General features: G+C 36.3%; 1 protein-coding gene across 1 annotated transcript; it reads right to left on the bottom strand.

The window, feature by feature from the left end:
• Positions 1-5,912: 5,912 nt before the first annotated feature.
• Positions 5,913-13,619, bottom strand: LOC140164184 (uncharacterized). Its single transcript, XM_072187425.1, has 5 exons — positions 13,461-13,619; positions 12,995-13,126; positions 12,058-12,237; positions 6,893-7,768; positions 5,913-6,661 (listed from the first exon to the last, which is right to left on the bottom strand). The coding sequence occupies exons 1-5, from the start codon at positions 13,540-13,542 to the stop codon at positions 5,913-5,915; spliced, it is 2,019 nt and encodes a 672-aa protein (XP_072043526.1). The 5' UTR covers positions 13,543-13,619.
• Positions 13,620-15,385: the final 1,766 nt, after the last annotated feature.

Here is a 15,385-nt window from a genome sequence, read left to right as displayed (position 1 = left end):
TATCCTTGCGAATAAAATCCTCACACAAAAATGGTGCTGCTTACTCCAAACAATGATCTCCTTGCGCTGCCTTCTCCAAACGCTTATCTCCTTGCGGTGCTTTCTCCAAACATTTAATCCGACTATGACGTCACTTCTACGGTGTATTAAGAGGAAAACCGCAGAATATTAGGATTTATTGACTGTTTTATTGATTGTTCACTACTTTAAATGTCAAGTACTATAGACATGATATACATAATTTTAAAGCTAATTTCAAGCAGAATATTTTGGTTGAATATCTCAAAAATGATGATTGGCGACTTCAGGGCTCAGTTGTGACGAGGGGTCACATATGCATTGTGTTAGTGGACGTGCACCTGGATGGGCTAAACGCGTTCCTTTATACCTATATTATAAATGTCATTCTCAAAATTAAATATATCTCAATTTTTACTTTGGATTTCAAATTTTTTACATTAAAAATGCAGTAAAAGATATCCACAGCAAGCTGCAAGGCCCCGCTAATTAGTGTACTGATTTTCGAGTGAGTGTACTGGAAACAAAAAACTCTGGTTTTACCTGAAAACAAATTTTTTTCTTAAAATAGAAACATCATATGGGGTACTAGAGCATACACAAATCGTAATAATGTGTAGAATATAGAAATGCTGTGGTATCTCATATGATAGTCATGGTATGTCTTAGCCTGAGTCGCTCGGCCTATCTCGAACAAAATCGCGATGCGTAGCAGTTAACAGTCTAAACGCAGGACAACCGATCTTTTGTTCTGCTTAGTCGCGCTAAAAGTCGATCGATACATGTTAAAATCAACACAATTCCGAGATACACCTTTTTGCTATGAAATTTATTTTCTCGGTCAAATATAAAGCAAATTTTTTTTTTCTTCAGTAATGTCAAATAAAAACATAGTGCTTGGATGAACATTTTTTTTTTTTAAATCCTGGTGTTAAAATTAAGCATCAAATTGTGTCTTTTAGTGTGATATTTTTGATTTTTATAGGCCTTTAGTTCGCCCGTGAGCTTTTTACAGAATTCATTTTTTAGCGTCTCAAACTAATATAGTTTGCTAAAGAAAGATATTTCCCACCTCTGTAAAGCACATCGTGTGGGTCTATATATTATAGTTTTGTAAGAATTTCCGTTTTATTTTACCCTTTTCCCTTCCTGCTCCGAAAATGTCAAACTTAGTACTTTACCTCGAGAGCAACCAGCATAAATAATCGATATTTCAATTGTTGTCAACCCAGGTCCCTTTTCCATTGAAAACCAGGATTGCCTGACCAGCGATTTGGTAGCCCAAATCCCCAATTCTGGTAAATTTAGGTGGATTTTGGAAATTTGCTCCCGTGATAGCCTGCAATTTCAATTTATAGGGGCTATGGATTCCATGATTATGAAAACAATTTTGTCTGTTTGTTTGTTTGTTTATTTATTTACCTAGGATGAGGTCCATGGGAAAATCCACTGTCCAAACCTAGAAAAATTCGCGTGTTATTAGAGGATTTTAATTTTCTGTCCCTCCTATCTCCAGGTGAATTTTGAATGACCCCCCCCATCGCGGGTTGCCATTTTCATTACACCCTTCAGACTTGCGTTCGGGTTTGTGTAGGCCTATTTGTCATAATTTAGCGCTATAGGACCTACTTTCTAAATGTATAGCTATGGCCGTGCTATATAAATATTATAAGGTACCGGTATGTAATATTATGTAGGCCTATGGGGTGGGTGGGTACTCAACACATTTTAACCATGACTTACAATGCAAGGCTCATTGTTACCATAAATGATTTTTCCTTTAGGTCATTATAATAGGTTGTTATAAACTTCCGTGTTTAACCTTGTATTGTTTTGGCTGCTTCATTATGACTTTCGGTGGGTTTAAGCAATTTCAAACAAACACAAACAAAAGGCACTATACCGAAACACTAGGTAATTTCTTTGCTATATTGAAGTTCTGGCAAAACTGTATCCAGGCCGGGCACCCAGAGATATCGATCCACAATGCTAGTATTTCACGTGTGGATTTGAAATTTTTTCAGCTGGTAGTCAAAATTATGGAATCAAAACGGAAATTCTGACAAAACTATGATATATCGCTCACGGTGATGTGCGTTAGAAAGTTGGGAAAAATCCTTCTTTAGCGAACTATATTACTTTGAAAAGCTAAAAGGTTGATCCAAAAAAAAGGCTCACGGGCAGAGTTGAAGCCTATCAAAATCGAAAATCTTACACTAAATGACTGAATTTCACGACTAAGTTTAACACTAAGATTTGAAAAAAAAATACAGTATCAAGCATTACAGTTTTTCCTGACATTTACTGAAAAAATGAAAATTATTGCTTTTCATTTGGCCGAGAAAAAAAATTTTACACTGAAAAGGTGTAACTCAAAATTTTGTTCATTTGAATACCAAATTCGATCGTTTGTATTGCCTTATTAAATGACTGAGTGAGCCTTGCAGAACAATAACAATCGGTTGTCCAGCGTCCTAACTGTAAAAAACGAGAGGATTCGCTGTACTATCACGGCAATTTTTAACACGTATAGATATAGGGATGATGACGATGTGCATTGTGCATAGGCCTACCGCATCGATTGAAGATTGAAGGTATATTAATTCCAATATAGACTAGTAAATTTTATTTATTGATCGAAAGCTAGAAGAGAGAGAGAGGGGGGGAAGAGAAGATGTGTGTGTGGGGGTGTGTGAGGGGAGGGAGAAAGAGAAAGGGAGGGAGAGATGATCGGAAAGAGGGAAGGGAAGGAAGGGGAGTAGAGCTCGCGAGTGGAGTGGAATAGTGTGTAGGGGAGAGGAGATATCGAATCATGGTAGGGGGAGAAGCGAGGGAGAAGGGAAGAGAGGATGTGGCGGGGGTAGAGAAACAGATGGAGGGGAGATGATCGGAAGAGGGAAGGGAGGAACGGGGAGTAGAGCTCGATCGAGAGTGGAGTGGAATAGTGTGTAGGGGGAGAGGAGATATCGAGTGTAGGGGGAGAAGCGAGGGTAGAAGGAGACACTGGGGAGGGGAGGATCCTAAGGAGAAGGAGTAAGAGGAGGTATTATGGGTGAGTGGAGAAGGAGTGTGTCTTCCGAAGACAATAAACTAATAATAAAATCATCTCCATCCTCATGCATCGCTTATATCTTATACAAACAAACAGACACATAAACAAACCAAAATTTTTGCGACGTTTACATTTCCAGCACCCATGCCTCATGTCCACGCGTGATTGATATCCCGGGATTGATATCCGATCCTTATTGCCTACATTCAATTTAAACACAAAGCTGGATATGTATCCGATCATAATAAGCTTAGCTCAATCATGACAATAGGCTATTTTATGCTTGAATTGAATGTATTACTCTATCACTGAGCGAAAAGCGTTTGACCAATGATGTAGCGGTCCTTTTCCAAACGCAACAAAAAGCGCTCTACCTCACCGGGTAAAAACCAATCGCTGTCGCTCAGCGCTGTAGAATACATTCAGCTTTAGATATTATGATTGCAGACAGACAAGTTCTGTCCCTCTTTTTAATCCCCTGCTTTTTGGTTCTTGAACGAAAGAGAAACAGAAACTTATAACTTGAAACGAGGGCATGTATTCTATATGAGAAAGACAGTTGGGACTAATGTGTACTGATTTTTTAGATTTTTGTGTGACAGATCCAATAAAATATACTCACTGACTTGAGCTTTCGCCATCCAGGCTGATGGCTTGATCACAAGTGATCTGGTCCACTGCATTTCCCGCGGGCGGTGTTTGCATACACTCTCACTCCTCAGGATCAAAGTTTGTTTTAGCAGTGGATCATATACGGCTCTTTTCTCATACACACAGTGGAACTAGATACTCTAGATTGGTACTATGCTGGTACGCTATTGCCACAAAGTTATATATCTGGGCAGCTGTGTACAGGGTGAGTCAAAATTAAGTAAACGCATGTTTGTGACGCTTTTGTACAAAATCTAGAAAGAGTCTGCTGACTTGTAGCGTGTTGACTTGTATAGCGCGATATTCAAATGCAAAATAAAGTTGTTTGGCAGGAGTAGTTTCGATTAATAATGCCTAACGGACTACATTATGGCTTAAAGACGGTCCTGAAGAGTTCTTTTTTAATTTTATTTCAATTTCATCATATTGCACCGAACACAAAGAAACGAGCCAAGTACAACATGGCACTTCCATTATGGCGACAAAGTTTTTGAAACTAGGAGTCCGAGTGTAGTTCGCCGTCTCTTTCGTCTCCACTTTTCCACAGCTGATATAAAGTACATGTAAGTAAGCTTCGAATCGTGTGACTCTAATGATCTGTCAGTCTGAAGCTTCAGGTCCGGAAACCCGCAAACTGCTACATCACGTGTAAACATTGCTAGAGTTAGGCATGCCTTGTAAATAGACCCAAACATCAGCAGCTCAAGACGCAACCCCTTCTCAACATTTCCCAAGCAGGTTTCAGTTGGACCGTTCGGGAGACTATGAATAAGCCAAATCGGCATTAGAAGTTTGCAATGCATTGTGGGATAGTTTTTGCATTTTTTGACACTTTGTCCTTTGACCTATCGCGAAAATTCAGAATAATTGGTTTTTGTGCATACAAAATATAATTAAAAAAGTTTTACTAGAATAAAAACAAATCCCCAAAACATGTTTATTATATAAATTAATTATATATTTAAATATTTTTAATGATAACATTGTTACAATAATAAATAAATGAATAATAATTAGAGCAATTTCCCCGATATGTCAGAGGTCAAAGTGTCCCAAAAGTGCTCTCAAAAACCGGAAGTTGCAATGGCGATTGGGCTTATTATCGTGATTATACGAGGAGGTAACCACACCGTGGATTTTGTATTCGAATATAGCGCCCTATAAAGAAAGACAGAGATTAAAAAGGCTAGTTTGCGTCTGGCGTCATTTGTCAATCAAACTCGAACACGGTTTGTTTACAAGTGTCGTGATGATATGAGTCAATTTTGCACCTTCAAACATACAAACCATCTCAAAAGTTAGGTATTTATAGTAGGAAACTTTCTTTCGCGCCATGTCAACATTGCCTAGAAAAGTTGCTTTTTGCCTTGTAAAAGTACGTGATTTTTCGCCATTAACTGCTATTCCCTTTCTCCGATCGGCACCAGATAAATCGACCTTCCTTGTAGGCGCTATTAACCAATCAAGGATCGTAGAGAATTTGATTGCCAGTGACGTCAGACGCAAACTAGTCTTTTTATCTTTGTCTTTCATTATATCAATCAATACACATGGTAAGTGAAGCCGTGTGCCGCTACAAAATTATTTATTATTCACATAAGTATAACTCGGGTTTGGTGCAAGGAAATACAATAATTCTTTTCTTAATTTAGACCTTCAGAATCTGCTCTTTTCAATGATGTTTTCATTTACAGCGGATTCCTAATAGATTTTGTGCAAAAGTGCCACAAACATGAGTTTACTTCATTTTGGATCACCCTGTATCTCTAGGGTCGGAAGTAATAGGAATCATGGGTGTACTTATTTATCCATTTGCGTTCAATATTCAAAAGGGGAATTATACACTGTAGTAGGCGTTAACATTATATGTATATAATTGTGGTAAATGTCTCGTTACATAATAAGAGTAATATAATTACTAGGAATTAAATTAAAAATATCGAAGAGAATTTACGAATTATATTGTTGTGTTATAGAATAAACATGATTATTTAAAAGGATATGTTAAAAGGCCCCGCACTGTTCCTTGTCCATGTGCCCTGAGGCTCTTGCTACGCCCCTGGACGGGATAATATCTGCTTCTTATGGTTGTAATTCTTCAGGTAATAATGGATCGTTTGGTCTTGGTTGTGGTAGGAGGTTATGTTCTTCCTCCTCTTCACCTCCTGCCCCTGCTCCTCCTCCCTTGCTTTTATTGTCCTGATATATTAGACTCGTTAATTTTATTTTCATTTGGTTGCTTCCCTAGCTTCCCATCACCATTAATAGACTTCTCTATTTCCATGGCGCCTCTAATTGCACCAGCCACAGCCCCGGTGCCAGCTCCTACTGCTGCCCCAACATCATGCGCCTTTTTAGCCGCACTGGCTTTTTCACCAGTACCTAGCTCATTTACTACTTTATTTGACTTCTCAATATTTTGCAAAATGTGTTTTTGCTGTCTTGGTGACATATATGGAAGTAGCCACAATACATCATTCTTTCGAACATGATGTGGCACAAAAGGGTGATGGGAGAAAAAGCCTCTTTGATGGTGTTCAGGATGAAATGGTATATAGTTATCATGGAAACGATTGGGAATTGGTCTAACATTGTGGTTAGTATTCTCACCCCGACCACCACCCGCAGATTGTCCAAATTCTGGTAATGAAGGAATGTGCTGTTCAGGTATTTCATCTGCTTCCGGTTCATATACTTTTGGAGGAATAACCGGTTTGCCTTGACCTGGTAAACCTGGTTGACCTGGCCCCTGATCCGGTTGACTTGGTTGACCCGATCCTTGATCTGGTTGATCTGATCCTTGATCTGGTTGATCTGATCCTTGACTTGGTTGACCTGATCCTTGACCTGGTTGACCTGATCCATGACTTAGTTGACCCGATCCTTGACCTGGTTGACCTGACCCTTGACTGGGTTGACCTAATCCATGACTTGGTTGACCTGATCCTTGACTTGGTTGACCCGATCCTTGACTTGGTTGACCTGATCCATGACTTGGTTGAACTGATCCATGACTTGGTCGACCTGATCCTTTACTTGGTTGACCTGATCCTTGACTTGGTTGACCTGAGTCTTGACTGGGTTGACCTGATCCTTGACTTGGTTGACCTGAATCTTGACTGGGTTGACCTGATCCATGACTGGGTTGACCTGATCCATGACTGGGTTGACCTGATCCTTGACTGGGTTGACCTGATCCTTGACTTGGTTGACCTGAGTCTTGAGTTGGTTGACCTGAACCTTGACTTGGTTGACTTGAATCTTGACTGGGTTGACCTGATCCTTGACTTGGTTGACCTGAATCTTGACTGGGTTGACCTGATCCTTGACTGGGTTGACCTGATCCATGACTGGGTTGACCTGATCCTTGACTGGGTTGACCTGATCCTTGACTTGGTTGACCTGAGTCTTGAGTGGGTTGACCTGAACCTTGACTTGGTTGACTTGAATCTTGACTGGGTTGACCTGATCCATGACTTGGTTGGCCTGATCCTTGACTTGGTTGACCTGAGTCTTGACTGGGTTCACCTGAACCTTGACTTGGTTGACCTGATCCTTGACTTGGTTGAGCTGATTCTTGGCCTGCTTGACCTGATCCTTGACCTGGTTTACCTGAATCTTGACTGGGTTGATCTGACCCGTCACCTGGTTGACCTGACCCGTGACCTGGTTGACCTGACACGTGACCTGGTTGACCTGATCCTTGACCTGGTTTACCTGAATCTTGACCTGGTTGATCTGATCCTTGACCTGGTTGACCTGACCCGTGACCTTGTTGACCTGATCCTTGACTTGGTTGACCTGTTCCTTGTTCTGGTATTGGTTGCTCAGTTTCACCTGCAGCAATATGATCTTGGAAGGATTGATTAGGAAAATATCCTCCAGGTAGATTGAATATTGGTTTTCCTGGTGATGGTTTAGCGTCATTTCCACCGGGAACAGATTCAACTGGTTTGAGGTTGGCTGGTCTTCCGGGAGCAGGGATTTTAGCAAGCTTAAAAGATGATAATTTAGGTTTGGTGAATCCTTTAGTGCCAAATAGAGAGTCTGTGGATGAGAATAAGATTGAGAAGATTATACATTATCTATTCATGAAGATAATACGGGTATCAGGCAAACAGAATAACATATCAGTCGGCATTGTCCTCTAAAAAGCCCGTATAAAATAAAGACCCCCTAGCTTACTGAAAATATACGCGTATTGTACGGCGCACTCAAAGCAAGGTCGCGCTACGACGCGCCCTGCACAGCACACCGCGCAGCGTGAATAAAAATGATTTAATAAATGATTAAATAAATAATTAAACAATTAAATAAATAAATGATTAAATAAATAAATAATTAAATAAATAAATAAATAAATAAATAAATAAATAAATAAATAATAGGCCTAAATAAATAAATAAATTTAATAAATAATTAAAAAATAATAAATAAAATAGCTAAATGAATGATTTGAATCTAAATGAATTTTTTTAAATTCATTTAATATAATAATAAATTGCTAAATAAATTAATTAATAATTTAATAAAAGATTTGATAAATACATCTAATACCCGTAAATAAAGAAGTAATGAAATAAATATATAAATAATTTTAATAAATTCATAAATAAATAAATAAATATTTTAATAAATAAATAAACGATTTAATAAATATTTTAATCGATACATTTAATAAATTTAATTTATTTAATTAATATTTTAAATAAATAAACTAAGTAAATATGTTAATAAATAATTTAATTAATAAATATATGAACATGGCATTTATTCCGTTGACATATGAAACAATAATGACCATTTTCAATAACTAGCGCTTTCCAATTTAAACGGAATAAATAGCATGATTAGGCCTATACATGATTGTCCTATGAACATTATAGCATTTATTCCGTAGATATCATCATCATGAAATAATGACCAATATTTAAAAAATTATATATAATAATTCTCATATGTTTAGTCTTTTCCAATTTAGACGGAATAAATAGCATGATTTAATACATGGAAATTATGTTTGTCCTAAAAGTATGGCATTTATTCCGTAGACTTTATTAGAAATTAATTATTTTTATAATTCCTTGTAGGTTTAGCCATTTCCAATTCAAACGGAATAAATAGCATGATTACACATGTTTGCCATATGAACATGATAGCATTTATTCCGTAGATATATCAGGAAATAATAATGAGCATAATTGTTTATAAAAAAAAATATATATAGGCCTATATATAATTCTTGCAGGCTTAGCCCTTTCCAATTCAAACGGAATAAATAGCATGATTATATAAAAATTATAATTTGTCCTATAAGTATAGCATTTATTCCGTAGAATTAATAAGGACATAATTATCATAATTAGGCCTACTTCTAAGCTCAGACCTTTCAATTTCAAACGGAATAAATAGAACGATTACACATTTTTTATCCCATGAACATAGCATTTATTCCGTATTCCATAGGACCGTAATAATTAATTATGAAATGACATTTGATTTCTTGTAGGCTTGTCCACTTCCCCGGTCCACTTCCAATTTAAATAGGCCTACGTCCGTCAGAACAAATAAGTCCCCCTGGAACAAATAGGCCCGTCTGAAACAAATAGATCCGTAACCACTTCTTGCTTAACCTTCTTCCCCCCAAAACTATCCTAGCCCCTCTTTTGCTGGAAAATATATCCCCCAAAAGAAATCCCCTTTTCTCGTCCCTCCGGGACACGGTATTAATATAAACTTGTTTGCTATTGTATTATTTTTATTATGGTCAGACGCTATCCTAGGCTATTAGTCCCTTAATAAGCCCGTATTGGTGATTTTTACGTGTTGAAACTCCATAGGACGGGCCTATTAAGGGACTAATATAAAGCTCACGATATCCAACACTTATAGCCTATATTAGTCCCTTAATAAGCCCGTATTGGTGATTTTTACGTGTTGAAGCTCCATAGGACGCCTATTAAGGGACTAGTATAAAGCTTGACGATATCCAACACACTTATATTAGTCCCTTAATAAGCCCGTATTGGTGATTTTTACGTGTTGAAGCTCCATAGGACGGGCCTATTAAGGGACTAATATATATAGCGTCCGACCAAAATAAAAATAGCAAACAAGCTTAAATTAACACCCGCCCCGGAGGGGTGAGAAAGGGGATTTCTTTTGGGGGATTTTATGACCAGCAAAAAGAGGGGCTAGGATAGTTTTGGGGGGAAGAAGGTTAAGAAAGAAGTGGTTACGGATCTATTTGTTTTAGACGGACCTATTTGTTCCAGGTGGGCTTGTTTATACAGACGAGAAAATCGCGAACTTTTGTGTAGCGAACGTAGGCTCGGGTATGCTTGAACAGCTCTGCACCGGGCTCTGCACTCAACAGCAGGCAGCATGTGTGTACTCGCACTGCTTGTCATGCCTGTGTAAAACACGCCCGGAAAACACGTACGGCAGCATACATGACATAGACCGTACATGTAGAGCTCAATTCACAGCATTGCACTCTTGAACGTTGGCTCGGGAGGTATGCTTGAAGTTGTACTACACAGCCATGCACTCAACACAACAGCATGTGTGTACGTGCACTCATTGCTTGAGCTGTGGAGAAACACATTTTCACCGTAACACGTTAGACATGCATGCATGGTAGAGTTGCTGACTTGTCATGCTTGTACTCAACAACAAGCTGCGTGTTTGTACCATAGGGCCTACATGTAATACCCCTTCGTGTTGATGCAGTGGACGCCCCGATGCATGAGCGTATTGCATATTTTACCCGGATATTTTATTGAAGTCCGTGAGCCTAAGTATCATATGCCTAGGCATATAACAGTAAGTGACCTATTTAATGTGATCTTCATATTTGTGTTTGTTTCAACGGAATAAATAGCATTTATTATCATTAGGGCATATACTAAAATACAATTGATTTTTCCTATAAATTAGACAATAGAGGGTAAGGCCTAGTGGCCTAGTATAATGATCATATAGCATTAACGCTATTTATTTATACAAATGCAATTTATTCCGTGTAAATTAAGAGCAGGCATTTCGATCATTATTTATTATTTGTGTTTTCCAACGGAATAAATAGAATGTTATTTTAAACATTTAATAACAAATACTATTTATTCCGTCTATATTTAAGGTGGTACGAAAGGCAAAATCAAGTTGCTCTGATTGAGATTAAAATAGACTTGTTGCAGAGAGATATGCAAAATAATCTTAATTCCAAAATTTGAGCCAAATCGGACAAACGGTTTCTGAGATATTGCTGTTGAAAGATTCTTTGTATTCTATTGTTTTTGCCAATATATTGATGAAGTTAATAAGGAAAATTGGCAAAATGTGCTCATTAATATTAATTTTTGCCAATATTTTCCCAATATTTTATGAATAAACCTTCATACTACTTTTACCTTTAAGAATTTTGACCTGAAACTTTGCCAATGTGTCTCTATGACCTAAACCTTTAACATGTGATTTTCCCGCCCATCTAATTTGCATATTTGCATAATTAATTAGCTTTAAGTATAATGCTAATTAATTATGCAAATATGCAAATTAGATGTAAGGGAAAATCACATGTTAATGTTTTAGGCCATAGAAACACATTGGCAAAGTTTCATGTCAAAATCATATAAAATAAAAGTAGTAGGCCCTATGAAGGTTTATTCATAAGATATTGGTATAATATTGGCAAACATGAATATTCATGAGCACATTATGCCAATTTTCCTCATTAACTTCATCAATATATTGGCAAAAACAATAGAATACAAAGAAACTAAAAACATGTATATCTTGACAACCATGTCCGATTTCCTTCAAACAAAAACTATTTTGCTCAGTGTATTTAGCTTAACTTATTCAATCTATTCAAATGGTTCTAAATGGTTCTAAGTAGTAGTAGTAGTGGTAGTAGTAGTAGTAATAGTAGTAGTAGTAGTAGTAGTAGAAGTAGCAGTAGCTGCAGCAGCAGCAGTAGCAGTAAGTAGACAGCAGTAGTGTTGGTGCACAGCACTCTAGATATTATATTAACTATAATCATCTTGGATATTATTAGTAAAAATCAAATCATCATTACGCCAAGAAAAAACTTCCTTCCTGTAGGACGCGGACATTTCATTTTGAGAGCAGCTTGACTTTGTTTCCTTAGTTTTGTTTATTGCTAATATTGGATATTCTTTAAATTCTGTTTTATATATATAACCTAATTTTCCACTGATTTGAACTCTGAAGAATATGTTGCCTAAATTTTTTTACAAAAATGTTACAAATCTGATCAAGATCAGGAACAATGCACATACATGACACAAACCTTGTTTTAGCCTTACATTTACCTTTTTTGTTTCCTTTTTTGACTTGTATACCATTTGAGGAAGAGACACGAAACGGAGTCAGAGGAGGAAACTTGAAACTGGCAAAGTTAAACCTTTGGAAATAAGGAAAGGTTGGCTCATACTCCTTCTTGGTATTAGATGCTGCTACCGATGCGGATTGGTCGACAGGTGGCTGCTTGTCTGTGATGAATTAAAGGAAAATGTGATTCTTGAAATGGGATGGAGAGCTTCAAAAATTATATGCCCTTTGGCATAATAATCATGTCAAAGTTCATTATAAAATGTTGGACAATTAAGAGGAAACGTAGGATCACTCTAAATGGGACAGTGTAGACATTGTATCTTTAAAAGTAATAATTATATGTACATTAAGTTTACATTTTCAGAAAGTAATGATGCAGGGAATCCAGCTAGCCCTGCAGATTTGTGCAAAAATGGGCAGTTTTTGAGAAAAGCGCCGAATTTGATTTTCCGTGGCAGTTTCTTTCGTCCATCATAACAACTTATACCCTAAACTTCCAAAACGATGAAAATTGAATATTTATGTTCGAAAGACACAAACTTAGAAACAAGTCTAACATTAAAATGTCTAACATTTCCCACTTTGTGTGATCCACCTTAAACATCCTTAAAGTGAACATATCCAGTGTCGGCTCCATTCCCGCAATGTATTCTAATATAATGAGTGCTCGATTTTATTCATTGTAACTTTTATATTTTATTTTTCTAATGTTGTGTATCCACAAACAATCACCTTATTTAAACATAGTATTACGAAGGATTTGGATTTTGGAGAAGTAAATTGACGAGGGGAAAGGGGTTTTGTTTTTCAGCTTGATATTGTATAGTTTGATCAAGAATGCGCTGATGTCAGTTAATTATCTACACCATTTTGGTATCAAAACCCCAATTCATTATGTTGGTCCCTAAACATTACCTGTAGACGTTTCGGCAGCTGCTGGTGGCGCTTCATCAGCTGATGATAAGCCGACTTGCGTAGCACCTGCACCAATTACTTGAGCTACGTCAGGAGATATGACCCCAGGGTTTGTTGGAACATCAACTGGAGCTGTAAATATAATTTAAAATCAAGTATTGTAAACGTTTATTTAATATCAACATTATTTCAGTTTCTTTGATTTTTTAAAACTTCATCATAATGATTGCGAAAGCCCAAAAACGTTTTCAGTTATTTCAAAAACGCAGTTTTCATGCGTCTTCATACGCATATAGAGCCATATGCACACAGAAGGAACACACCATCGCAACATTCCCCTTCATGACTAATGCCAGGAAAATAAAAGTAGTATAATATTCATTCATGATTAAGAGAAATGCTCATAAAAAATAAACTCTCTTTTAAATAGTAAACAATTTTATGATAAACATATCCAACCACTTACCACAATATACAAACGACGGCTGCTTTGATGTCAAACTAACAACTAATACAATTAGCCAGAGATCTTTTGGCGCCAACGCCATTGTTGTATTTTCATCAATTTACCAACATATAATCGTCTGCTTTATAACACATAGAAACTCGATTCAATTATCACATCTTTTCTCGGTAGAATATAACATTTTCTATTCACAATTAGTGATATTCATATTTTAGTACAAATCTCTACTATACACGTTTAATTACTAATAAGTAGGATGATAAAATTCAAAATCAATTATGGAATTGATTATTTTCTACGATCGTTTTTCATACAATATAGATTAACTTATAATTATTAAAATGTGTGATTTTTTATTTTCAAACCGATATCGATCTGCCGCAAGCAGGTGCTTATTATGAGACGCAGTGTGACGTCATAATTGGACAATCAATATTCATTCACATCATTACAATATTTATTATAGGATCCAGCATAAATGATTTAACCAAAAATCTGTTGGTTCATTGGTTAAATTAATCGATGAACACAAGATTTATCATTGAAGTTACAGTTGTTCCTTCCTAATAAATTTAATTAGAATGTAAAATTTTAAATTTACGCATGTTAATGCATACAAAGAGTCAATTTAGAAAAGTGCAACATTTGTTTATGTATACAATTTCGTAAACGGCTCTATGATTTCTCACTAAAACCATAAAATACGTTTGAAATGTGTAAAAATTAATTCCTGAACATCAAGTTGCTTTGATAAAAACAAAAAGGAAATATAAAAACATTCCTTTTTATTTATTTGCTTTAAGTGAAAAAGGTTTGAAACCAAACGTGATGCATAAAAAGCCTGTGTCATATGTGCAACTTTTTTTGGCCGAAACTTTTATAAATGGCGGTATTTCTCAGTGAAGATGATAAAATATAACAACAAAACCCCGTTCACTTGATGCATAACTAATCAGTATATGTTCCAAACTTTAAAACAAGAGAATTTATCAATCCGTTTTTGGATTATACCAATAATAGGGGGACTTACTTTTTTGGAACCGTTTAGTTGATGAAGTAGTGTGCCATCAGCAGTAGATAGTTGATGAAGTACATGCTATCAGCAGTAGGCCTAGATAGTTGATGAAGTAGTATGCTATCAGCAGTAGATAGTTGACATACTGCAGTTACTGTCCGTTTTCCTATACACAATACGCAGTGCTCTAACCATTGACGCGTGACGTCTACAAATATTGTATGTTAGAAGTATAGGATATTGCCTAGTTAAGGGAGCACACAGGATCACTCTAAGTGGGAAATTTTAGACATTGTTTTGTATTGTATCTTTAAAAGTAATGATAAGTACATAAAAGTATACATTTTCAGAAAGGTAATGACACAAGGAATCCAACTAGCAAAATGAGCAGTTTTTGAGAAAAGCGCAAAAATTGATTTTCCATGCCAATTTGTTTTCGGTCCGCCATTAACAACTTACCTTAAATATCAAAATTGGTGAAAATTGCATATTTGTGTTCTAAAGACACAAATCTAGAAAGTGTTTTCTTAAATTTTTGAATTTTTCCTTCGTTTTAAAAATATGGGTCAAAAAGGATCAAAATTTGACTTTTTTTAAATTTTGACCAAAATTTGGGATATTTTAAGGTATATTTTCAAAACGAAGAAAAAATTCAAAACTATGCTAGTTGGATTCCTTGCATCATTTCCTTTCTGAAAATGTACGTTTATGTACGTATAGTCATTTACTTTTAAAGATGCAATACAAAACAATGTCTAAAATTTCCCACTTTGAGTGATCCTGTGTGCCACCTTAACGTCACTGTGTGAAAAATAATAGGTGTTTGGAAATATTCACACTTTGGTGTTTTAGTGTATGTTATAGGACATTGCCTAGTTAACGTCACTGTGTAAAAAATAACCGGCCAATA

Source organism: Amphiura filiformis, chromosome 11, assembly GCF_039555335.1.
Source record: "Amphiura filiformis chromosome 11, Afil_fr2py, whole genome shotgun sequence".
In the NCBI taxonomy this organism is placed as follows: domain Eukaryota; kingdom Metazoa; phylum Echinodermata; class Ophiuroidea; order Amphilepidida; family Amphiuridae; genus Amphiura; species Amphiura filiformis.
This window is presented reverse-complemented; position numbering and strand designations above follow the sequence as displayed.